The following is a 27597-nucleotide window of genomic DNA, read 5'->3' as shown; positions in this document are numbered from 1 at the left end:
AGATAGCAATTTTATTATATATTTTTAATATCCTGGTTATCTCTCCTTCCTTCGCTCATATGCCATCCATCTTCAAAAGATTATCTCCTTCATTTCAGGAGCGTACGGCACGGTGTACAAGGCTCGGGATCTCACCAACAATGGGCACATCGTGGCGCTGAAGAAGGTGCGGGTGCCCCTCACCGAAGATGGCGTTCCCATGTCCACGCTGCGGGAGATAGCGCTACTTAGGCAGCTAGATCAGTATGAGCACCCCCATATCGTCAGGTAAGAACTCAGCCTATTGCACGATTGTCTGCTGAGTAAATGGTGTAGTCTACAATGAAGAAGCTACGATGTCAACTGAAGCAGTGACCATTGTTGCCTTTGTTGATATCGCCCAGTCCTGCCGTCTGGTTACCGTGGAAAGACCATTGCAAGTTTTACCATTAAAATACTTGAATTGCAAACGTTCGACGTTTTCCCCAATTGCAAAACGAATGTCATGTAATCGTATGGTGAATCCTCGGCCTCATCTCGTCAAATGCTCTATCTCCAATTCTATGGACGCTTGCTGTTGATACAGCATCGGTTGAAATCGATCAGTAACAATTAGGCCCGGTTTCATCAACAGGGGTTAAAAATTAACCTCATGTTATACAGTTTTAACTCTAGATCTGTCTAAAATTCTGTTTCATCAACAGAAGTTAATTTTAACACGGGGTTAAGCTTTAACCTATTTTCAGTTTGGTTAAATGTTTAACTCCGGGCTAAAAACAAAATGGCTACTGCAAATCATGTTTTTGACGCAGAACTGCTTTGTTTAGATCAGTGCTGTAGTTGAGCCGGTACGCCGCACCGTCTAAAATAAAAACTCGCTGTTTTAATGTACCGGAAAAAAAAAGACTAGAAAACTTTTAATTATGCCTAAACAGTCTATTTTGATATCTGGCATAAAAGTAGTGGCTGGCATCTCATATCCTTTGCTTAAACGCTTGTCCATTCGTTGTTTTATCCGAAACCATGGTCTGGCACTTCAGGAGTAGTTGTGATTTGCTAATTTCAAGCTTGCATACCGCCGTGGTATTTCTGTAAGTAATTAACACTAACTTTATGGCATGGCGTCTCAAGAAATCTGCTACACTGATTCGCTAATTTTAAAACTTGCGTAGATGCCTTCGCATAACATTAATTTTATGATGTGGTGCCTCAAGAATTCTGCTGCACTGATTAGTTAATTTTAAAACTCGCTCATACGTAATGCTGGCAGTTGCTAGAAGAGGGAAATATTGTTACTTTTCGTACGTTTATGAATCTTGAGTCCAGTTACATGTTATAGATTCTATTCCAATTTCAACTAAATAATGTGAATGAGCATTACTGTAATGAACAATATTGCACTAAGAAAAGGAATACTCTTCCAGTAAAAGAGGTTTTAGGCTTTTGTTCCTAAAAAGTGTTGGGCCACCAGCGTCGGCGTTTAATTTCTTGTCTTATATGCAATTGTGACTGCGATCTGGAAAGTCTGCAGAGGCGACTGCATGACGGAAGAAGTAACCTTGGAAAAGAAGTGCAGTACGAGTCCATACAGAGTCTAGTCTGACCAAGGAGATTCAACAGTACCCCTAAAAATTTGTTTCCAACTACAGCAGTGATTTAGATAGTACGAATATGTTAATGGTGTTCCTAACAGAGAGACCTCTGAGAAATGATTTTAAATTAGGAACAATTTGTAAGGAGATATAGATTGTCGAAAGCCGTGGTCAGTAAGATTGTCGATGAAATTTGCGAGAGGTTAGAATACACAACGGAGAGAAACAGTCCTCCATCTCTTTTGCTGCAGGTACTATTAATATTAAGATATTATGCTACAGGGTCTTTTCATAAATGATTGAAGACAATGTTGAAGTTTCAAAAGCTGTTAATGGAATTATCTCTAAGGTGTCTGTAGCTATAGTATCAATGAGACAATGGTAGGTAAAGTTTCCTTCCAATGAATAAAGTCCACATGTTATTCATGACTTCTATCAAATGTACCATTTTCCTAGTAGCGTTTTAGTTCTCTGCTGGGTCTGACGGTAACGTGGGCAACGCTATTGACTTTTTATGCAATCCTTTCCTACGTCTCATACTTTTCCTTTATTTTTAATCCATAGTTCTTCTTGAACTCTACGATATCTTTTTATGTATTAAGTTGCTAGACCTAATTCAGTCAGCAAAGATGTATCTGTTACCGAAAAATTTGAGCTTCTATATCTCTTCATGACCTCTTCTATTTCCTTGGTTACTGTTACGGATGGAGTTGTAGAAAAAAGCAAAAGAAACACGCAATAAGGTGCGTTCATAAAAATAAATTCTCGGTCACGGCCTTCTAGATTAAAAAAGGTTAAGAAAGATGAGTTAGTTTTATGTGTCTTGCTTAGTACACTTTAGAAGCTCTGTGGTAGGTAGGCGTTTCTTTAGCAACTGGTCATTTGACGGAATAGTCCCATATGCCCAATTCTTTTTTCTTAACCTGGAATCCTCTACAGTACTTTCCCCTTGGGTTAAAGTGGTGGTAGCTAACTCTCTGCCGAAAAGGCTTGGTGAAACGCATTACTCGCAATAACAAGTTAAATTTTTAACCTGAAGTTAATAAACTCGGAGTTAATATAATTATATCATAACCCCAGTTGTTTTACCAGTCATTAAGAGTTTTAAAACTGCAGTAGGCTACCATAGAATATGAAATGGCAGTGTAGAATGTAATAGTTTTCTTACTAACATTCGTATAATACAATGCAACCTAAGATACACCAAGGCTCTGCGAGTTGCATAAACACCAGGCGATATTATCTATCATTGCTATTGAAATTATTCTATAATAATATTATTCTATAACATATGGCTTCGTGGTCTTGAGGTCAGCATTCCTGACTAAATCATGAGATACCGCGTTCGTTTCTCGTCGTTTGTCCTTAAAAGACTATTTAATATTTTCAATCCCAATTATTTAGTATCTAAATGAATGTAGATTTCTGTAGGCAGAAGCACAAGAGTGTTCAAGTAAATGCTGTCAGAATGCGTCGTATGTTTGAAGTGTGTGAACTATGTAATAGAAAAACCATCGACAAAAAGGAAGCTAATTAATGCAAACAATGCATATCGATTCATTGTATTGCTGTTGCAACTGAACACTTAAGTTATTACTTAAAAAATTTAAGTAAATCAACGAGAGAAGAGTTTGGAGTAGGAGAAGTTATCAGATGATAGACGACATTAAGATATATGGATCATATGAGGAAACAAAGAGGAAGGCAGAAAATAGCAAATACTGGAGAGAGCTGGGTTTGCAGTGAAAGACCTGCCCTTGAGCAGAACACTAAATGAATTGTTATTATTATTATTATTATTATTATTATTATTATTATTATTATTATTATTATTATTATTATTATTATTATTATTATTACATTATCATAGTCTCTAATTCTTGAAAATTTTATTTTTCTCTTTATGCATTGAATATTCACTGTAGTTTATACTCATTTACTTCAGGATCAGATACGAACAATCTGATTTTTTTCTACAATACTTTCTAAAGGATATGAACAGTTTCAAATAGCACAATTCAATTTTTTTCCATTGCAAGTGGTTTTAACACGTTTTATGCTAATATTAATTGTAATCCACACTATGTCAGTCTTCACACACCACACTGTTCCTCTCAGTTGCCAACTGGAACTGCCTACATTTTGGGCGATTTTCAATCTCGTTAGACACCACGTCATCAGTCAATGGATTTAATCTGCTGATAAAATTTTACGATCATCGGCATAAACTATTGGCTGTGGTACGTCAGTAAGTTCATATCATTTATTACGCGTATCAGAGATATTGAAAACTTGACTTCAATACCGATTGAAATACTTCCAGGTTTTTATTATGATGTGCGCATTCTTTCATCGTAAGAATAGGGAACGAAAAAGCACTTGGTCTATTAAAAGTTCCTGCTACAAGACGGATTTTAAGGGAACACGCCACTAGAAAAGACAACTTTTTTCCTAATCATTTTTTTCAAGCAAATTTTGAGAGCGTGTTTACAATGTAAAGGACTAACAAAATCCGAATTTTGAATTTCAAAATGTTAAAATGTTTTTGCTTTTGATTTTTTTCTATTCCTTTTAGAAATATTTTCAAACCCAAGTTTTTAGTAGAAGAGATCAATTTTTAAGCTTCCTTTTTTTTTGTTTACATTCACAAGATATAGACAAATACTTCTATGCATTCATTTTATGAAATATCTCATTTATTAACTTTCAATATATATATATATATATTTTTTTTTTAATTTCAAAAATTTTATTTTTCCTGTAATTCACGAAAAAAAAAATAAACTAGCAGCATTTTTCACAAAATAAATGCATAGACACATGCAGCTACCTCATAAATACTTGCAGTAAAATGTTCATCCGGATTGATTAATATTTGGCATAAAAAAGTTGGTGTTGAATCAAGAAAAATAAACTTACGGAAAAATGAATTTGAAAGTAAAATGAAAATTAATGTAAATTAAAATTATCATCCGCTACATTGATCTGGTAACTTCAGGGAGCCAACTTTATAACATAAAGTTACTAGGTTTGTAATTAGAAATGTGTAAAAGAAGAATTCTTTGATGAAAATAATTGTGATAGCTCTTTAAATGACATGCCCCCTTACAGCCTTAATTATAAAAAAATAAATATATTTGTGTTCAGAATTGAACTAAATCCGTATGGGATATGAAAATAGGTCTATACATTCCAGAGAAGTGAAATAGCCAATAAAGCCACAGACGTAGCTCAGTCGGCTAAGGCGCTTGCCTGCCGATCCGGAGTTGCGTTCGGGTGCAGGTTCGATTCCCGCTCGGGCTGATTACCTAGTTGGATTTTTTCCAAGGTTTTCCCCAACCATAAGGCAAATGTCAGGTAATCTATGACGAATCGTCGGCCTCATCTCGCCAAATATCATCTCGCTATCACCAATTCAATCGACACTAAATAACCTCGTAGTTAATACAGCGTCCTTAAATAACCAAGTAAAATAAAAAAGCCAGTAATTTTTTTCTCGAAAATTTTCATGATTTGCAGTGGAGTCTCCCCTTAAGTGTTAAATAACTCAGCGTATTTATTGATATGGGATAACACTAAGATGGAACACTACTGATAAATTCGTGATTAAGCATATTTTTCCTCAAACATCTGACATGAACTGCAAATAAACACTTTATAGAGCACCTCGCTGCATTCAGTCCAATACGGTCTTCGTCATCACTGTGGCTCGCTCACTTTTCCCCTTGCACTCTCACATCCCGCAGTTCTTTGCTTTGCGGAGTTACAATATTGTGCAGGCGATATCTGCGCGTGCTCCACAGGTTGCGTTACTGGCAAGGAGAAAGCGATAATGAGCTGGTGAACGTGGTTCCCACGACGATGAATGGCGCCCCGCACAGACGGGAAGTGACGATTAGATTGCAAACACTTCCCAGAACACACACACAGTATCTCATTCATGGACTGACTGACTGCCTACATTTAAATCTCTGTCGTTCAGCTTTCCAGCCTGGCTGCAGGCCAGACGGAGTCACTCGGTTGAAACGACTGATTCACGACTACGCAGGTTCTCACCAAAGAGGACCGGGAATCGATTTATGATATAGAAGGTGGGACAGGGCAGGCTTTCTCAGAGTGCTACGGCGTTTCTTTCCACTATTGCTCCATTATTTATTTTTAGCACAATATTTATAGATTTCAAAAAGGCATATGACTCGGTTAAGAGAGAAGTATTATATGACATTCTTATTGAATTTGGTATTCCCAAGAAACTAGTTCGATTAAATGTGTCTCAGTGAAACTTACAGCAGAGTTTGTATAGGTCAGATTCTGTCTGATGCTTTTCCAATTCACTGCGGGCTAAAGCAAGGAGATGTACTATCACCTTTACTTTTTAACATCGCTCTAAAATATGCCATAAGGATAACAGAAAGGGTTTGGAATTGAACGGGTTACATCAGCTTCTTGTCTATGCGGATGTCGTGAATATGTTAGGAGAAAATCCACAAACGATTAGGGAAAACACGGAAATTTTACTTGAAGCAAGTAAAGCCCAAAAAGATGTAGTATATGATTGTGTCTCGTGACCAGAATATTCTACGAAATGGAAATATAAAAATTGGAGATTTATCTTTCGAAGAGGTGGAAAAATTCAAATATCTTGGAGCAAGAGTAACAGATATAAATGACACTCGGGAGGAAATTAAATGCAGAATAAATATGGGAAATGCGTGTTGAGAAGCTTTTGTCATCTAGTCTGCTGTCAAAAATCTGAAAGTTAGAATTTATAAAACAGTTATATTACCGGTTGTTCTGTATGGTAGTGAAACTTGGACTCTCACTTTGAGAGAGGAACAGAGATTAAGGGTGTTTGAGAATAAGCTTCTTAGGAAAATATTTGGGGCTTAGAGGGATAAAATTACAGGAGAATGGAGAAAGTTACACAACGCAGAACTGCATGCATTATACTCTTCACGTGACATTATTAGAAACATTAAATCCAGACATTTGAGATGGGCAGGGCATGTGGACGTATGGGCGAATCCAGAAATGCATATAGAGTGTTAGTTGGGAGGCCGGAGGGAAAAAGACCTTTGGGGAGGCCGAGGCATAGATGGAAGGATAATATTAAAATGGATTTGAGGGAGGTGGGATATGATGATAGAGACTGGATTAATCTTGCACAGGATAGGGACCGATGACAGGCTTTTGTGAGAGCGGCAATGAACGTGCGGATTCCTTAAAAGCCATTTTTGGGTAAGTAAGAATTTATAGTACACCACTTTTCATTCTTCCATTGTTAATTATCTCTATGTCTGTATGAAATCCGTGAAAAGTTATTCAATGCCTTTTAGCTCAGTAATTTGGCACAGGGTTCTCAGTTCACCATTACTCCATTATCGTCATACCTCTCAATTGAAATAAACTTAGAATACAATGGTTTTATTATTATTATTATTATTATTATTATTATTATTAGTTAAATCAGGATTTGAACATCTACAAAATGCATTCTGCAATTGAAAACCTGATTTGACATACATCCAAAGTCTAAAATTAGCCGAATTTGGCTTTTTATTGTTTTTTGGATAGGCTACCATCCTGTAAAAAAAGAATATCCCAAGCCGACTCAAGCCTATGTTTTTTAAAAATATAAATATTTATTTCAATATTTTTATATTGCAAGCCTATATGTAGGCCTAGTTTTTTTGCTCTCCTGAAAAACTTACCCCAATGGACTTCGGATGTTCGTCAATTCAGGTCTTCAATTATTATTACTCATGTTATTGTTTTTGTAAACCGCTTTGATTGCATATGCACGCTGTGCACCGTTCCAATATTCTATGGCGACTGATCATGTAATGTTGCGTAAATGGCATAATTTAGGCAATATAACAACAGATAACAGCACCGTGTATCGCCTACGATAATTATGTAGCGCATACTTTAAAATAGCTCGTTTCCCTGACGAACCCTGTACAATGAAATTAACAACAAATTTAAGGCCACCGGTGTAGCTCAGTCGGCTAAGGCGCTTGCCTGCCGATCCAGAGCTGCGCTGGGGCGCGGGTTCGATTCCCTCTTGGGCCGATTACCTGGTTGGGTTTTTCCGAGGTTTTCCCCAACCGTAAGGAAAATGTCAGGTAATCTATGGCGAATCCTCGACCTCATCTCGCCAAATACCGTCTCACTATCACAAAGTTTATCGACGCTAAATAACTTCGTAGTTGATACAGCGTCGTTAAATAACCAAGTAAAAAAAAAAGGAAACAAACTTAATTTTAGAAGGAAATAAAGAAAACTTTAAATAACACAGCTATTAATTATTTTCTACTTCTCCCTTCATCCTTCTCTTCGGTATTTATCTTTACATATCTCCATTCTCTTACCTCTTATTAATATAATCAAAACGCATGTGGGTTACTTCTAATCACATTAAAATTGATCTTCTATTCTTGATATCATAATATAGCAATATTTGTTATATTGCTTACCATTCTTCGAACTGTTTCACATAGTATTTGAAATGTATCAAGTTTATTTTTAATAATAAACATTTTCCGATGAGTGTTAAAGCCTACAGTTACCTTCATCCAAACCAAATATTGAATGTAATACTGTAATGTTACGGAAGATATTACAGATAATTTTAATCCCATAGCGCACAACACTCCCGTATCTCTGTAACTTTTTGTTATGTTGATAAAGGATAATCTCGGGTGACCCAGCTCGCGGTCCAGATGTTGAGAACCATCGTCGTGCAGGTTTGAGGTACGTGAAAGGGCCGCATTCTTGAGCAGATCTGGAGATTTACTTTGACCGTTGAACTCGTCTCTGAGGTATGAAAGAGCCTCGTCCATTCATCTACGTGCTGAAATGTGCTGAAGCATCGTCAGGAAGCGCCCGCGGTTCCCAGAAACGCGAATCCATGCCAAGTACAATATTTACCATTTCCACGCACCGGTCCTGCAACGTCGCTTGTCCGCTCTCGAATTGCTAACCTAGCAACAAAGAATCCGCTATTCGGTTTATACCCTAGCAACAGATGTAATACTCTCTCGAATTCCTAATGAGCAACAGAACGCGTTCTCGAATTAGTAACCTAGCAACAGATAAAATCCGCTCGCTTTCGAATTGGTAACGTTGCTACGTAATATAGAATCCGTTCGCCGCCGAATTGGTAACCTAGCAACATATATATTCCACTTGCTGCCGTGTTAGTAACCTAGTTTCGAGAACCTAGTTTCAGTAGGGCGTGAGAAAATTTTGAATTACGCGAATTTGTGCAAATTTTTTAACTTGTCAATAGCGAATCGTGTAAGACTTGACGTACCTGATCTCTGCCTGTAATTATGTCTGCGTGCCATGAAGAACAAAGGAATCAAGTAATCTTCTCTAGGTTTATTTCGAGCAACAAAGTAATTTTTCAATGGTTGATCGTGATGGGTGTGCCAGTCCCGAATAATAGCATTAGGATTATTCCACGAAACAATTTAAGAAATTTTATGTACTTTGAAAGATAATATTCTCCATTGTATTTCTATGACATGTACAGTATAATGTTTTTTGCTCATCTCTTCATTAATTTTACGAAATTTTGAAAATACCCCTCTCCTTTTTCCAGTGGACTGTTGAAATGTAACGAGTTTGTTTAAAAACAGTCACTAGACTTCAGTGGCAATTTAATTTCGTTGGGACGTTTTTTTTTATCAATTCATATTTTTGAAAAGAAATGAACTCTCACATTGAAAGAGAAACAGAGGCTAAGGGTATGTAAGAAATAAGTTTCTTAGGAAAATATTTGGGGCTAAGAGAGATGAAGTTGCAGGAGAATGGAGAAAGTTACACAACGCAGAACTGCACACATTGTATTCTTCACCTGACAAATTTATTTTATTTTATTGGGTTATTTTACGACGCTGTATCAACATCTAGATTATTTAGCGTCTGAATGAAATGGTGATAATGCCGGTGAAATGAGTCCGGGGTCCAGCACCGAAAGTTACTCAGCATTTGCTCGTATTGGGTTGAGGGAAAACCCCGGAAAAAACCTCAATCAGGTAACTTGCCCCGACCGAGATTCGAACCCGGGCCACCTGGTTTCCCGGCCAGACGCGCTGACCGTTACTCCACAGGTGTGGACTTCACCTGACAAAGTTAGGAACATTTACTCCAGACGTTTGAGATGGGCAGGGCATGTAGCAACGTATGGACGAATCCAGAAATGCATATATTGTGTTAGTTGAGATGCCGGAGGGGAAAATATCTTTGGGTAGGCCGAGACGTAGATGGGAGAATAAAAGGATAATATTAAAATAGATTTGAGTGAGATGGGATATGATGGTAGAGACTGGATTGATGTTGCTCAGGATAGGAACCGATGATGGGTTTATGTGAGGGCGCCAATGAACCTCCGGGTTCTCTAAAAGCCATTTGTAATTAAGTAGGCCTAAGTACAGTAAGCAATGGTTCATCTCTACGAAATTGCATTGGAGTTGTTCAGTATTATTACGAATTAGACGGGGATTTTCAGACGCCTTTAGAAAATTTTGCGTATGTGACGGTGAAATATTACCAAGAACGAAGGCCACCGGCGTGGCTCAGTCGGTTAAGGCGCTTGCCTGCCCGTCTGAAGTTGCTCTTGGGCGCGGATTCGATCCCCGCTTGGGCTCATTACCTGGTTGGTATTTTTTTGCGAGGTTTTCCCCAACCGTAAGGTGAATGCCAGGTAATCTATGGCGAATCCTCGGCCTCATCTCGCCAAATACCATCTCGCTATCACCAATCTCATCGACGCTAAGTAACCTAGTTGTTGATACAGCGTTGTTAAATAACCAACGAAATAAAAAAAGAAAAGAACGATATAGTAACAATTTGTTTTGTGGCTTCCATTAGAAGAGAAGTAAAACACATAAAAACTACTCTATCCCCGAATGAGAATTTTCAGCAAAAATTGATAAATTATTTGTCGCCCACGTCTTAATTTTGAGGTAACACAATATGCCCTTGTTAGCTGCGTAAGCGCGTGTTCGTTTATTCCACCTTCCACCCTAATTCATACGAACACGCCTACAGATTAGCATCAGAACAGTATGGCGAATTCTTAATACAGTTTGTCCGTATGAAGTTCAAGTTCTGTTCGAATTCAAGGAAGAACAGTTGCTAAAATTGAAACGATTCCGCAGTGGTTTGACGATCGTTTTGAACTGATATGCAGTATAGTTAGTCTTGGACCTATCTATACAAAAGCGAAAATGGTTGCCATGGAAAAGGGTAGGCCTATGTTGTTGATAAATAGTTACTCCACGTTCGATGAGAAGTTTAGTCGATTATATTCTGTGAATAGGCTATTGTGAATTTGGCTAAACTGGAGAATTTGTGTGGAGCCGTTGAACCATGCCCTTATGATGACGACCAGTACGACATGATTTAGGTATTAGAAATTTATCTGCTAAATAGATCCCTAAATGCGGAACAGAAACGACTCTGTGACAATTTCAAAGTCGTTTTGCCTCCGTTTAGAAGAGGATTCTACTAGCATTTTGGATAGTAGGCTTATTGTAACTCTGGATGAAATATGGATAGACTACATTATTATGATCCAGAAGCAAAAGAACGATCAAAAGAATGGGAACACTCAATCTAAATAAAATATTTTCCAGGGGAACAAAGAGAGAGACAGAGTGAGAGGGAGGGAGGGATAAGCCCTTAATAAGGGACACCGCACTGTTAGTCATTTCAATATATTTTCCTTGTTCATGCTTGCCATGTTTGAAAATGTTATGATTAAATTACCTGAAATACATTTCACATTTTCAAAAATACAATTAACGATTTACAAAATACAAACTATTTCTGAAATTAAATTTACACATTCTGATTTACTTTGATTAAACTGAAATACAGTTGGTGCTTTCTCAAATGAAATAGACTAAAATGAAAATCATAACTTTTTCTGAAATATGATTATGTAGTCTGATATACAAATGGTACTTTCTGAAATAATATTTAGAAGAGGTGTTGTGTACGATGAAATAAATCTCAAGAAAGGAGGAGATTAAGAAACGGATCAGGCATAAAAATATACCCGAATAGGACGATACGCTTCCATAAATTTTAAAACTTATACAATTTCTAAGCACCGCCTTTGGTAACCCATGTCATTACTAGTTATTTTACTGTAACTTGGTCTGTTAAATCGCGCAACATTAACCGTCTGTTAAATTTGGCGACATTAACCGGTCTGTTAAATTGCGCGACATTAACCGGTCTGTTAAATTGCGCGACATTAACCCGCCTTTGGTAACCATGTTATTACTAGTTATTTCACTGTAACTTGGTCTGTTAAATTGCGCGACATTAACCGGTCTGTTAAATTGCGCGACATTAACCGGTCTGTTAAATTGTGCGACATTAACCCGCCTTTGGTAACCATGTTACTACTAGTTATTTTACTGTAACTTGGTCTGTTAAATCGCGCGACATTAACCGCCTGTTAAATCGCGCGACATTAACCGGTCTGTTAAATTGCGCGACATTAACCCGCCTTTGGTAACCATGTTATTACTAGTTATTTTACTGTAACTTGGTCTGTTAAATCGCGCGACATTAACCGTCTGTTAAATTGCACGACATTAACCGGTCTGTTAAATTGCGCGACATAAACCCGCCTTTGGTAACCATGTTATTACTAGTTATTTTACTGTAACTTGGTCTGTTAAATTGCGCGACATTAACCCGCCTTTGGTAACCATGTTATTACTAGTTATTTTAATGTAACTTGGTCTGTTAAATTGCGCAACATTAACCGTCTATTAAATTGCGCGACATTAACCGGTCTGTTAAATTGCGCGACTTTAACCCGCCTTTGGTAACCATGTTATTACTATTTATTTTACTGTAACTTGGTCTGTTAAATTGCGCAACATTAACCGTCTTAAATTGCGCGACATTAACTGGTCTGTTAAATCGCGCGACATTAACTGTCTGTTAAATTGCGCGACATTAACCGGTCTGTTAAATCGCTCGACATTAACCCGCCTTTGGTAACCATGATATTACTAGTTATTTTACCGTAACTTGGTCTGTTAAATTGCGCGACATTAACCGTCTGTTAAATTGCGAGACATTAATCGGTCTGTTAAATCTCGCGACATTAACCGGTCTGTTAAATCGCGCGACATTAACCCGCCTTTGGTAACCATGTTATTACTAGTTATTTTACTGTAACTTGGTCTGTTAAATCACGCGACATTAACCCTGAGGACTTGCGCTTGTGAAGTCATTTAATGTAGAATTGTTTAAAACGTGTGTCTTTAAATGGACATACATGAGTTCATCAGTTGAAGGAATCCGTCGCGCAAAAGTGGCAGCTGTTCTAATACACTTTCTCGTAATGCTGTTTACAGCACTGAAGAGGCTATTAAAGAACTTGCAGTAGTCTATGGTGTATATGTACAGATACGGAATTAAAATTTGGAGCGAGTCTTGATGGAAGTCCATCTGTATGTAGCAATAATTTTACAGGACTGTCCACAAGTAGTATATTAGGCTACAGGGGCTCTTGTTTGCTGGACAAGCGCAGTGTGTTGTAAGAAAAACTTATACAATAAGGGAGCTACAAATTTTATTTCCACATCTGTACAATATTGTTTACACTGATCGCAATATTTTGACAAACTTCGCTTGTTTATGTAGAAGAGATTCTTTGTTTTTCAAATTAAGTTGTTAATTGACGAAACTACTAATATTTTGAAATAATCTCTTACTTTGGGGGGGGGGAACTTAGTGTACTAGAATACCTAAGTAATTATTTGATTCAAGAGCTCTCAAAATGCATAATGCAACGGTCTAATAGAAAAAATCTGACTTTAAAAAAATCCTCTAAGAATAAGGTTATGTCAGAACCTTCTCATAAACAAGTATCGGGATTCATTGCCCATAAAATTCCATGGAATTCTTTTTGTTGGCCAAAGGAGCAACTACCTACTTCAATATTCCCAAAAATTCTTATTCCACTACTGCGGATCATCCGTAGCTCAGTCAGCTCAGAGCATATCGCAAAAGAGAACCCATTTAATTTCCTGAGTTTTTGTTATATTTTTTGAGTTTCACATAGGCTACTTTATGTAATGTGCTCCGGAGGGAGCAACAAGAACTATTTTAAGATGAAGATGAAAAAAACTCTTGGGTTTAAAAGGGACGATAAAAACACATAGGGTGCTATTCATAGACATTTCGCTAGCCTGCGCTACGAGCGTGCTAAACTAGCCCCGGCTATCGACTGGTTACTTGCACAGGATTCATATCATATATCATATCATATATCATATCATATCATATCATATCATATCATATCATATCATAACATAACATATCATATCATATCATATCATATCATATCATATCATATCATATCATATATCATATCATATCCTATCATATCATATATCATATCATATCATATCATATCATATCATATCATATCATATCATATCATATCATATCATATCATATCATATCATATCATATCATATCATATCATATCATATCATATCATATCATATCATATCATATCATATCATATCGCGAACACTGATTTATGAATGAGAAAAACGTTAGTTCGCTGATCATCCGGCGGAAGCCCGCGCTAAGAATGTCTATGAATACGGCCCATATAGATTAATCTGAGGCCCAGAACTCTGGACTAGAACATAGATGTCTTCATTCATATCTAGACTAATCGTGTGGAATTTGTAGTCAATAAATACAGCATTTTGGTAGTTTCTCTCGAACTTCCGCTTTCTCTAACATATTCCAGCATTTTGGCATCACTATCACGTGAGTTAACGTGTTAGTCAGCACCGTAAATGCATAGACAGATTTGAATTGCAAATGTCAATATCAAATAGTTAATGCAATGAGGACAGAAATAAATAAATTATGGATAGGTGGGTGATGAGAAAAAGTAGTTAAATAATATTATCTTGTCAAGATGAAATTATTCACAAGAATATTTTTGTATTCCACAAATAATACCTTTAAGATGAATAGCATTATTTATTTTCTTGGATGTAAAGATAAATGGGCGAATTGGCAGGTGGTAAAGTGGACAGAGAGATTAATAGAAGGAGTGGTGGTCGGTAACATTGAGAGAAACTAAATAAGGAATAGAAAAAACAACAGATGAAAGAGAAGAAAAAGGATTTGAAGAAAGAGAGGCGAATGGATACAGAAGAAAGGTAAACATAAAAAAGAGAGCAAAAGAAGGAGATTGAATGAAAAAATTATGAAAGGAATTCAAAATAAAGGAAGATGAGAAATGAAAGAAAATAGAAATAAGAGGAGGTAAGGAAGGAAGGAGAAAGAGAAAGGAGGAAAAAAATAAAGAAAGAGCAAGCATAGTAATCTTTTCACCTCCGAGGACAGCCAAAGAGAACGAAAGAAAAATGAAAGAAGGAAGCATAATGAAATGAAACGAGAAAAATAGGACAGAAAATAAGACAAGAGTAAACAAAATCAACAGGTAGACCTATATAGCTTTACTGTGCTGCATATTTTTACGTAAAACTACGTGTGGGTGCTGTCACCTGTCGACAGGTGCGTAGTTTCACTATAGTGCATATCTTTACGTAGAAATACGCGTGGGTGGTGCAAGAGGTGAAACAAAGAGAATACATGTGTAACGAAACTACAAGGAGAAAAAGGGATGGCAAGGGGAACGAGGGGACTGCAAGGAGAAAAAGAAGAGCGAAGCAAGGAGAACAAGGGAAACTTAAGGAGAACAAGCTGAAGACGAGGGGAGGACAAGGAGAACATAGGAAATGCAGGAGAACAAAACGAACGAGGGGAATACAAGGAAAATGGAGAAGGAAAGGAGAACAAGGGGGATTCAAGAGGAAGAAATGGGAGCTTGCATATTTATGTGACGGTCAATTACTCAATTTACCTCCCACCCCATACAGAGTGAGGAGAAAGACGTAATTCTACGTTGAAACAGAAGAAGAGAGACGAGGGGCAGTGGAGGATGGAAGAAAAAAAAAGAGATTAAAAAGTGAGGACAGAATGAGACATGAAGGAGAACAATAAGAGAGAGGGACAGTTAGAGTGGCAGAAAGAAAGGAAGTAAAGAGAGAAGAAAGGCGAAGGAAAGTAAAGAGATATGACTGAAGGAAAGAAGGAAAATTAAGGAAAGGAGCAATTCAGTTATGTGAGCATGTGATTTCTGCCTGTGTATGCTTGGGGCACCATAGTCAAGGTGAGGGCTCCGTCCGCTCACTCGGTGGGGGTCTGTAACCTTTCAGCATTTCACCTGACGGAGGCTGTGGGAAAATACCACGCCCAATATACCAGAGAAATGGGGCAGCGCCGTGCACCCAATTTGTTCGTGCAACAATTGACTGAGGACAGACAGATGCACCGTTCCGCTCTCCCACAGCTACAGAGACTGACTGGCCTGCGAGCGGGCGGGCGGCTGCCGGCTGGCTGCCTGGCTGACCTAGACAAGAATGTGAAATTCTTGAGCGGGCTTTGAACCCCGGTCCAGTGTCTGCATTCCCCGCAGTATTCCATGCAAGGTCGAGGTTTTCATCAACATCGCCCCCTACCCTTCCCACCTTTCTCCTCCTCCCCGTCCAATCGCGATGATGGGCAATTTGACGATGACAGTGAAAAAGAGTTTGTAAAATACGGGATAATTTTAGACTTTCTTTTGCACAAAGTTAATAAAAACGGACGCCAAAGCATGAAGTTACCAAACTATGTTCACTACACTACGCTCACCATAACTAGAATAGAGATAAAATAATAATAATAATAATAATAATAATAATAATAAATATAACTTTTATTATATTAGGTTTTTATACCGTGGGATCAACAGAGAGGTGCACACGGCTGCCACATACTGGTTCCGAACCCAGACGGCAGATTTCTACGACAAAGGGATACAAAAAAATCATCCCAAGGTACGACAAAGGTCTCAATTTCGATGGGGAATATGCTGAAAAATAGCTCAACATTGCTGTATCTCTTCCAATAAATCTTTCCATTAGATTGTATTTTCTTTCTGTAAACGGCCCCAGGGAAACTTACTTTTTGGACGGCTCTCATAATTGCGCTCAAGTGGCCAAAATTTGTAAATGCACTTGTTTTGACGTTATTAACATAGTGGAGAAAAAAATAACTTTTTTTTATCTGCTTCCATGAGAATGTTTGCATGTTAGTTGGTGTGACTTTAAGGTGTGTATTATTGGGTAGACTTCAGTTTATGGTTATAGTTTACAAGGGTCGACTGAAGTTAGTGTGGTTAGTTTCTTGTAGTGTTGTGGTATTTAATCGATTAATCGATCAAAAATATTTAATCGAATAATCGAATCGATTAAAATTAATTGGTTGTAGTTATTAATTATTATTTTGTTAATACAAACTCATACTAAAAATTCCGACAATATTTCCATCTCTGAAATTGTTTACTTAAAAGCACAAGAGTACTGTTATTTTCTAACTGTGAACCAGGTAGAGTAGGGAAAATCTTTGCACAAACACTTCAGAAAGAGATGGAAATATGAGAACAATGACCTAGTCTACCTCTATTGAAAGTTGAAATAATGCGAAACCCTTATTAAGTTTTATGGTTTTCCAAGAAAACTTCCAGCTTGTTAGCTCATCTTCCCCTCATCCCTTATAAGGTAGCCATGTCTACACTGTGTGCAAGTAAGAGCGTAACTACCTTCTTCTCTTTTCAAAATCTGCTAATGCGATTACAATAGAGGCCAGTCTTCTGTTTCGACTGGTGTACCGCAATTGCAGTTTCTGTACTGAGTTTGTATATGAAGGTTGTGTGTTTAGTTTCATAAAGAAAAAAAAGAATCAGTTTTCTGTGGTTTGTGAAAAGTGTAAACTCTATGTCATAGGCCTATGATAATTTGAGAGGTAAACTCGGTGAAACGTTTGGATTTAAATTGAACGATCGTGGAGAAGTGCTTGACAGAAAAAAAAGTTTTTTCGTGTTTAGTGATGCAGGAAATATTGTTACTAAACGTAGAGCGGCACTTAATTCGGAGCATGTGAATACACTCACATGTTTAAAATCATGGATGAAGCAGTATTAACTAGGTGAGTCTTCATACTTTTTGTTATTTAGGAAGTGTTTGTGCAAAGATTTTCCCTACGCTACCTGGTTTACAGTTAGAAAATAACAGTTCTATTGTGCTTTTAAGGAAATCATTTCCGAGAGAGGAATATTGTCGGAATTTTTAGTATGAGTTTTTATTAACAAAGTAATAATTTATCAACTACAGCTGATTAATTTTAATCTACTCGATTATTGGGTTAAATATTTTTGATCGATTAATCTTACAACAGAAATTGATCGATTAGATTAATCGATTAAATCCCACAATACTAATAATAATGATTAATGGCTGAAATGCGGAATGCCGATAACAGAAACGGGATTTTCATGCGATAGCCTGCCCCGAACACTATCTTTCTCCACCTCAAATTCCGCAGTTTGAACCTGGCTTTCAGACGAGGATAACCGATACTGTGCTATAACCAATCGGCTAACGGTGCACCAGCCTTTGAGACCATTTCTAGATGACATGGTTGCGTTGAACCTGGTAAGGTTTCCTTTTTCCAAAGTGCGGTAGTGTAGAACGCTGATAAAATCCTTAATTCTAACACTACTTCAGTTCCTTCCAGATGTGAACATCAACACAAATTGTCGTACACGTGACTGAAAAACAAGGTAGTTTTCCACTGAAATATCACAACTTTTTTTATTATGATTAAAGTGAATTTTAATGATACGAACCAGAACTGATTATAAAGTTCTTTGTAGTTAATCTGTAGCCTGAAATTTCAAAATACAACCACTATTTAATGCTGTTAGCCCCCCCCCCCCAAAAAAAATCTAATTCCCTGTTAATGACAAACTCCTTCCACTCTAATCTGCGAACATTTATGTCTGTAGGATCGTGTCGTTTGATCTTGTTGTTAGTGGCTGTTGCGTAGAAATATATATATTTTTTATGTTTTTCAATCAAGACGTACCTCTATTAGATAATAAAATTTCATTTGATTTCGGAGTTCAGTTAAATGCTGTCAGATTGTAGTGGCCGGCTGGCTTCTTGAGATGCATTTTCTTAGAATATTTAGGTTTTTATTGCATTTTCATTAAAGTTTCGCAACAGAAGCGATATAATCTATCCATAAACGGTAGTTTAAAAAGTTCAAACCCGGCAGAGTACGATTGGGATTTTAAAGGCGATGATAATCCTCTGCATAACTTCTTCGAATGGGAAGGAAAGCAGGGAGGCTTATGTCGAAGATTTAGAGCATATAAGAACTCCGTCTATAAATGTAGATGCTCGGTGCAACATTTGCCGGCCGTTCCTTTATATATAATACACTGTATATAAAAAGGGATGGACAGCCGGAAGTGTTTTATGCGTGAATATGTCTATGTTGTCTGGCGAAATAAAATGCTACGATTTATTTTGAGTGTCACATTACTTTCAGACACGACACAACTCCTTTTAATGTCCATATCAGGCACAACAGGCACAGAAACACTTAACTTGACATTTAGATCAGTATTATTCAATCTGTTTTGCTAGTGTACCCCCAAAATGTTTTTTTTTTTTTTACCTTCGCATCCCCAAACTGCATTGTAATTATATGAGAAATAATAAAAAAAAGAATGAAAATACGTGAACTGAAATAATCAGCAACAAATATAATAAAGTATGTCAGCATTTTTACATACGCAGTCAGTGGATCAGTGGAATGCATACCTATTGAGACAACTGGGGGTATGTGCGTACCATAGATTGAATACCGCTTGTTTAGATAGCTAACATAAGGCGTCAGTGGCTTAATTCATGTAATGAAAATTAGAGTTAATTTTACCTTGCATTTCGTTGCCAAATAAGTCAGCGATTGAGTTAGCTGGAAGAAGGGCGTTTATCCGCATGCGTTCTTTGGCGGCGTTTCTACCAACCACCACAACATGCACGAATATATAATAGGATGCGAAACTTACTGAGTTTCCCGTAACACATACTTGAGGCGCTGTTGTAGAAATTGATCTTGCTGCCACCTGTTGGGGGGGAGGGGCGTTATTGCATCTAGCAGCGCACCAAGTAGCAAAAAGAGTAATTACTCCATGCATTTAGCAGCGCACCTGGTGACGAAAATGTTAAACTGTGCAGAAAGTATTCCCTCCCACCCTCATCGATATTCAAAACTAACTCAATTTAAAATAAAACATTTACATTTTTATTCCTCACAGCATCTTCTACTTAAAATTCTTACCGAAGCCAATAGGCAGATAAAGGAGACGATCTATTTTACACTACCCAATTAAAATATAACCAGACAGAGACAAAAAAATAAAGCAAAAGGTTAGATAATTGGGATTGTATTCTTTGGGTATTTATTGTACAGCGCAATGGAAAAGTCTGCAAGAACTACTTAGATAGTTCCAATTTATTATATTAGGCCTACTATTACTTTACAATACATTCAACAACACTTTTTACAACGTCCATAAACATCACTGTTTAACATTCACTGCTTATACACACGTGTCACTTATGTTCACCTATCAGCAAGTTTCTATCTGCCATCTCGTCTCCTCGAGCAATATCACGAACGGATAAATAGAGAACTCTGGGTAATGTACCCAACACGTAGTTCTAATATTCACCACCTACGACGTTGGGCGCCAATCATCTTATTTCAACCCCCCGCCGCCAGATGGTGCTGACCGCAGTTTCGCATCCTATTATATATTTATCCATGACCACAGTGTTATGCCTCTACTCCCAATAGATTGCAATAGAGAGGTACAGTACGATTATTTAGTCCTGACAGTCGCCGGAGATGTGCGCGTGAAACAGGCGAGTCTATTTAGTTACGCTTAGGGGTGTTAGGGTTATTCACTCGCTTGCCTTTACCGACTGCTCGCCCTATCTCTACTCCGGAACTCTCCCCACTCCTCCTACTACTTTCCCTCTTTCGCGTCGCTGAGCTATCAGGACTGAATAATCGTCTGTATTATTTAACTGCGTCCATCTTTCATCTCACTACAATGATTCGAGGACCGGCGAAGGTAACTGCAAGGGCGTTCGCGTTGTTTGACGAATGTTCTGATCTATCCTATCTTTCGCTTAATGGAAGCGAATGTAACCTTTGTGATGTTGAAAGTATCAGTGAAAATGAATTACATACGGAAAGGTAGAAAACTGAAACGGTTTAACAAACTATGAAAGAATAATCTAGCAAGCGACGACGAAATTATGGCAAAGCTTGCACAAGTAGGTCAGGAAAAATGGTGAAATAATGTCAGTGGAGAATGAATATAAGATACTAATAATATAAGAGTATGCAGTACTATAAAATGTTAGATCCAGGCTAGCAGTCAGTCATTTAGGAAAGACCATATTTCTGACAGGTTAGCAGCAAAACATTTAAGCCAGTTGCTGCCAGAAGAAACATGAGATGTCTACAGAGGAACAAGCCATTTTCCATTGAGGATTTTAGGAAACTGGAATAAAAAACCAACAGGATGCATTTCTTATGGCTTATTTGGAGAAGAGGACCATTAAGCAACGTCAAACAACTGTAAAACCACAGCACCGACAATTTTCTTGGGTATACAGTATCATGACTGAGAAGAATTTTTATGCAAGTCCTTTATTCTGTCATTGTTCAAAATATCTAAGAAACGAGTGGTGACTGTACAAAATATAGTGAAACTAGGTGATACTGTAATGACAGATATGAGAAGCAAACACTCCAATAGGCCTCACAAGTTCCTAATGTTGTTTAGGTTATCAGATCACTTAAAGTGGTATAGTGTTTGTAAGTCTATATTCTATATACTTTCAGTTAAAATGATAATGTGAAATAAGTGGGATTAATTATTTGATGCTCGACCATGCCGAAATGTAGTAATTATACACCTGGTAGCAGCCCTTTAATGGACCTCATTAAAGTACACCTATTCATTAAAGTTCAGGTGTTCCACCAATCAGAAGACACCATTGTAGCAATATGAAAGCGTAAGTATCGATTATTCTCGGATATCCAATCGAAAGACAACTAGCGAAACGTTACAGAGGCTGGAAATCCAATACTGTCGCAGAAGGTTATGTTCTGTTACTATAATAATTAGTGTTAATTGTAAATAATATTCAAATAAATTCAATTTGTCATCTCGTTTTTCAATGTCTAAATCAATTTCAAGGTTATATCAAGATTAATCTTTATTTTACTCTCTAGATTATATCAAGGTCAATGACATTTGTTTCTAGGAAAAAATCAACACTTTCGCGTCTGCGCACATCTCACAATTTACGAGATATTGCACCAGGTCATTTCCGCTCCTCAGTCAGATAAGAATAACATGAATACTTATGAATAATTTCAAGTTAGAAATATGGTCGAGCATAAAGAGTCGTATGAAACTTGCCTATAATGGTAATTAAGACGCTCGTATGAAAATTATGAAACGAGCTTGCGCTCGTTTCATAAACATACTCGCGTCTTAATTGCTACCATTATAGGCTCGTTGCATAATGTACTATTAATGTTGTGATAACAATTTAGTAAACGAACATATTATATATATATGTATATTTGTAGAACATATATTATAATTATCTTCATTATTGTAGTATAGACCTATATCTAGCCTTTCCTATAGAAATATAGAAAAGTTAACAATATTGCAGTATTTTCAACACTCTTCTATGGAAGAAGGGCGTAGTTAAAAAACATTGAATGCTTCGTTCTCGTAGGCCCTACAATATTTAAACATTAACCATGGAACTCATTGTAATCACAAGAGAACGTATTACCCTACAATATATATATATATATATATATATATATATATATATATATATATATATATATATATATATATGGTGTCATATTCCAGCAGGAGATCCAGGCTACAGGTAGTTTTTGTTGATTATCTCAAACCTATGTGTTCTGAGTTACGCCCTTCTTCCAACTAACCCCTCATTTGCCTTTTACCAAAAGAAAGGGTGTTCGATAGGCTTCAGACTGTTATATGTCATAGTAGTGGTGCGGATTTCTCCGACGTTCTTGAACGCCAGGTAAGTGATCAAAATGACGCTCTGGCCCCGTTACCTCCGGTAAAGATCTCCGATACTCGTTCCACACACGGCTTTATGGGCCAACTAGCAGTTCAGGTGCAGAGAGGAATTCGCAGTTACCGCCCGGCATCGAAGCCAGTTTGTTTGCCAGTCACTGGCCCTATTTCACATTCCCAGTTATTCAGCAGCTTGGTTTAAGTGGAATGTGGCTCTTATGTTGGACAGCCCTGGGATCTGGAACACGTGTTGCTCCTCGGTCACCCGACATAGGAAGTGCCAGGAGGGCCGGTGTACCAAAGGACCGGTTGAGATATCGGCTGCAATAAATAATATCCAAAGGATGGAGTAGGATGCGTCGTTAAAAGAGAAGCGCATATTGCTCGTGGGCTATTGTATGGGTTTTAAGTGTCAACGTGGGATGAAGACACTATGGATTATTATCAAACATTTTATCTTTTCATTGCATTCTTTGTCGATTTCTACTTCACTTTCCTGACTCATTTTTCTTTCCATTTTACTTTCTTTTCTCATTTCTATTTTTCTTTGTCCCATTTGTCGTCTTTTTTCTTCTTTCTAATGTCTGGCTTTTTCACTTTTCCATCTCTTTTCTTTCATTTTCTGTTCTTAGTTTATTTTTTCTCACTTATTTTATATATATATATATATATATATATATATATATATATATATGTATATATATATCTTTGTCGTTTCTCCTCGATTTATCAGTTTTTATACCTTTCTTCTCGTTTTATTTCCCAACTTTCCTTTTACCATTTTTTACCTATCTGTGTTTATTTTTCTTTCATATGTCTGTTATCTTTTCTTGAGTTCTGTCTGTCCATCTTTGATTCTCAGTACCTTTTTTTTTTCTCTCTCTCTCTCTATGTTTTGTATTTTTTTCCCTTTTTTCATACTCCCATTTTATTTATTTATTTATTTACTCTGGTGGAGTTAAGGTCATCAGGCCTTCTCTTCTACACCACCAGAAATACAATACAACTGTCCACACCTGTGGAGTAACGGTCAGCGCGTCTGGCCGCAAAACCAGGTGGCCCGGGTTCGAATCCCGGTCGGGGCAAGTTACCTGGTTGAGGTTTTTTCCGGGGTTTTCCCTTAACCCAATACGAGCAAATGCTGGGTAACTTTCGGTGCTGGACCCCGGAGTCATGTCACCGGCATCATCACCTTCATTTCATTCAGACGCTAAATAACCTAGATGTTGATACAGCGTCGTAAAATAACCCAATAAAATAAAAAAATACGTCAATGCAATTAATCTACAGTAATAATGAGTGACAGAATGAATACGACACAAAAAACAACTGAACATACAAATACAAATTGAAAATAATAAAAATTAGTGTAACATATTAAATGATGCAAAAAAAGTGAAAACATATACAACAATACAGACACAAAATAAGTGTCACTGAGCATCATTGTTATTAACTAAGGGACAATAGTAGTATCCTGGCACAAAGACAAGAGAAAGGGTTAATCAAAGAAAACGAAATTATTACCAAAATACTAAAGGAAAATACTTCGGCATAAATCTAGCAATTTCTCAGAAACGGATTTCGTGAGACGAAACATACTTTTCTACGTTTTATCTCATTTTGCCCCTTTGCTTCATTAAAAAGGGTGATTCACGAGAAGTTACCACCACTTACGAATCTTATTTCTGAAGACATTCTGAACACAAACTGTCTTATACACATGTGTCATATCTCAATATTTTTAGATACACTAATTTGAAGTTGTTAAAAATACCTTCTTCTTTAGTTTTAATGGTAAAACAATGTTGCAAATAGAAAATGAACTATTCAGAAGTATACTTTCTTTAATTGGCTAGTATTTTGAAGCTAAAAATGTGTTGTTAATTCCTTATTTGCTTTGTACAGATTTTCTTTTCAATTTTTAAATAAAAATAGCATTATTCTTATACTTACTTACAAATGGCTTTTTAAGGAACCCGCAGGTTCATTGCCGCCTCACATAAGCCCGCCATCGGTCCCTATCCTGTGCAAGATTAATCCAGTTTCTATCATCATATCCTACTTCCCTCAAATAAATTTTAATATTATCCTCCCATTTACGTCACGGCCTCCCCAAAGATCTTCCCTCCGGTCTCCCATATTTTCCTAAGAAGCTTATTCTCAAACACCCTTAATCTCTGTTCCTCTCTCAAAGTGAGAGCCTAAGTTTCACAACCACACAGAACAACCGGTAATATAACTGTTTTATAAATTCTAACTTTCAGATTTTTTGACAGCAGGCTAGATGACAATAGCTTCTCAACCGAATAATAACAGGAATTTCCCATATTTATTCTGCGTTTAATTTCCTCCCGATATACACTTATCACAATTGTTACGGATCACAGGACTTCTAGCATCTCTATTTTCTACAGTTCAACTTCGTATCCGAATATACAGTCTTAAAGAGTTTACAAGAATGATGTGATTTGTAACAATTTTGTTCTTCTGATAAATGCTTAAAAAAATGTAATTTTGTAGTTAAAAATTGAAAAAAAAAATATATATATATCTGTACGAAGCAACTGTGGAATTAAGAACAGATTTTTAGCCAATTAAAGAAATTATACTTCTGAATAGTTCATCCTCTAATTGTAGTATTCTTAAAACTAAAGAAAAAAACAACTTCAAATTAGTGTAACTCTGAAAATATTGAGAATAAGACCCATGTTTATATGATAGTTTTTGCTCGGAATGTCTTCAGAAATAATATCCGTAAGTGGCGGTAACTTCTTGTGAATCACTCTGTATATTTGTACTGTTAAATTATTTCCCCTTTCTGTTCCATGTTGTTTTATCATCTTTCCATTTCTTACCGTTCATATTGTTTTTAATTTTTATTTTCTTGAGTTTCTTTCTCTTTTCTCATCTTTCCTTTTTAATTTCCTTTACTTCTCCCTCAACTCTCCTTTTCTGTTCCCTATCCTTCATATCCTCTTCTCTCTTCGTTGTCTTTCCATCAATTTCTGTTCCATCTCTAATTTTCTGTAAGCAATTTAGATGGTATACAACTCTTGCCTTTCATTTAAATCCGATTGTATAGTCAGGGTATTCTTTTTCTCTGAATACTAAGTTATATGATAATAAGATCAACAGTCTGACCACAGGAATGCGATGAACCCCGGAATACTCCAACCCCGGAGGCTTCCTCCCGGTTGCAGCACTCGCGCGACGGCCATGTTGAATTCCCCCGTGCTTGGGATCCGGTTTTTGCTATCATCATAACCTTGCCAATGTCGATAGTTTAGTGTGAGGGGAGGGGGCGGAATGTCGGCTGGTTTGGAGGGGGTGGACCGATATTTCGGCAGGTTTTGAACTTTTTTTGTAACCCTCCTCGTGCGGTCGTTGTCTTCGACAAACCAGCATTCACGTTTGCGCGATGCAGGAATTTCGTCACACCAGCTCCGAGCCGACAAATCAAGTCTTACCGGGTAGGTGTTACACATGGACCCATGGACCCTACGGACCTGTAATTCAATATCTCCATTTAACATTCCTTTTTAACTACGCAGACTGTTCAGGCACGATGGTAGAAACAGAATGGCAGGAAAACCGAGCCACGAGTAGGAAAACTGACTGTGCCATAATCCTTTGTTCACATTTTGTAGATTCTGCCAGAAGTCGAGCCCATGTCTTATATGGCGAAAATTGAACAAGGGTACCGTGACATACGTCCCGGTTTTCCGGGATTGTCACCGCTTTTGTCTCCACTGTACCGCTGTCCCGACAAATTCGTTCGATGCGGTCAGATGTCCCGATTTTGAGTTGGTTTACAGCTTCTTTGGCCCGGTTGCAGAAACTCCGATCAAAATATGATTGGCGATCAAGGAGGGTTTGATTGGCCATCAGTTCTATTTCTGTTCCAGAAAGAACAATCAGTATTTGATCGGAGATCAGTCTTCCATCAAATTTGATCAACAGATTTTTGCTGGTTAAGTGACTGATCATTGATCAAGTATTTATGTTATTCTCTTTATAGTGCAGTTACTGTATTTATATAGTTATAACGTAACAATATTGTTTTCGACATTGGATTCTTCTGATGAAGAAATTTAGAATGAAAAAAAAAATATTATTAAGAAGAAGGCATTTCCGTGACAGACTTGAACTGTTTTTATGTATAATGACAGAGAATTTAAGTAAGGATTTAGGTTAAGTAATAATTCGTGTGTTTTGTTACTTTCAAAAATTGAAACAAATATATGCAGACAGACAAATTGAAACCTTCCATTTTCTTCTGTGAACGAAGTTCTAATAACGCTGGCATTTTATGCTGGAATTTTTCAGGCAGTCTTGGGTGATCTTGTTGGGGTCCACAAATTAACTATTTTCAGAGTAGTTAGAAATGTTAACGTATGAAATTGCTTTGTTATCGCAGGATCTCGTAAAGTCCCCAAACTCAGACAGGGAACGATTTGAAATCCAGAGAGAATTTTCAGCCATGTCAGGATTTCCAAGAGTAATATTGGTTGTATAGACTGCTCACATCCCCATCCAATCACCTGGTTGAAATGATGCCGAACTTTATCGAAATAGAAAAGGTTTCTTTTCTGTGAATATACAGGCGGCAATATGTAGCCTACACGATCATTGAAATTCTGCAATGTTGTAGCCCGTTGGCAGGGTTCTACACATGACAACACAATATTTTTAATGAGTAGGTTACGAGCTCAATTTGTAAACAGAGACATGGGAAATGGAATTATTTTGGGCTATGGAGGCTATGCATAGGCTATTCCTATTTCTTGTTGACTCTCCTAGCAAATCCCACAACAGAAACCCCCTCATGTTTTTTTTTTTTTTTTGCTTCAGTTTTCTTCACTATATTGTAGTCTATATACAAATAGAATCCGCCTGTTTTCTTTCTACAAAAAG

General features: G+C 37.2%; 1 protein-coding gene across 7 annotated transcripts in view; it reads left to right on the top strand.

Annotated features, from left to right (window-relative positions):
- Positions 1 to 27597, top strand: part of Cdk4 (Cyclin-dependent kinase 4) — a 371407-nt gene that overhangs the window by 281863 nt on the left and 61947 nt on the right. For all 7 annotated transcript variants that reach the window (XM_069829872.1, XM_069829856.1, XM_069829863.1 and 4 more), the window contains one exon: positions 99 to 267. In XM_069829872.1, coding sequence (XP_069685973.1) covers positions 99 to 267 — 169 coding nt within the window. The remainder of the gene's footprint in view (positions 1 to 98; positions 268 to 27597) is intronic.

The sequence above is a fragment of the Periplaneta americana genome, chromosome 1 (assembly GCF_040183065.1).
Source record: "Periplaneta americana isolate PAMFEO1 chromosome 1, P.americana_PAMFEO1_priV1, whole genome shotgun sequence".
NCBI lineage: Eukaryota > Metazoa > Arthropoda > Insecta > Blattodea > Blattidae > Periplaneta > Periplaneta americana.
Note: the sequence above shows the minus strand (reverse complement) of the source record. Positions and strands in the feature narration are given on the sequence as shown.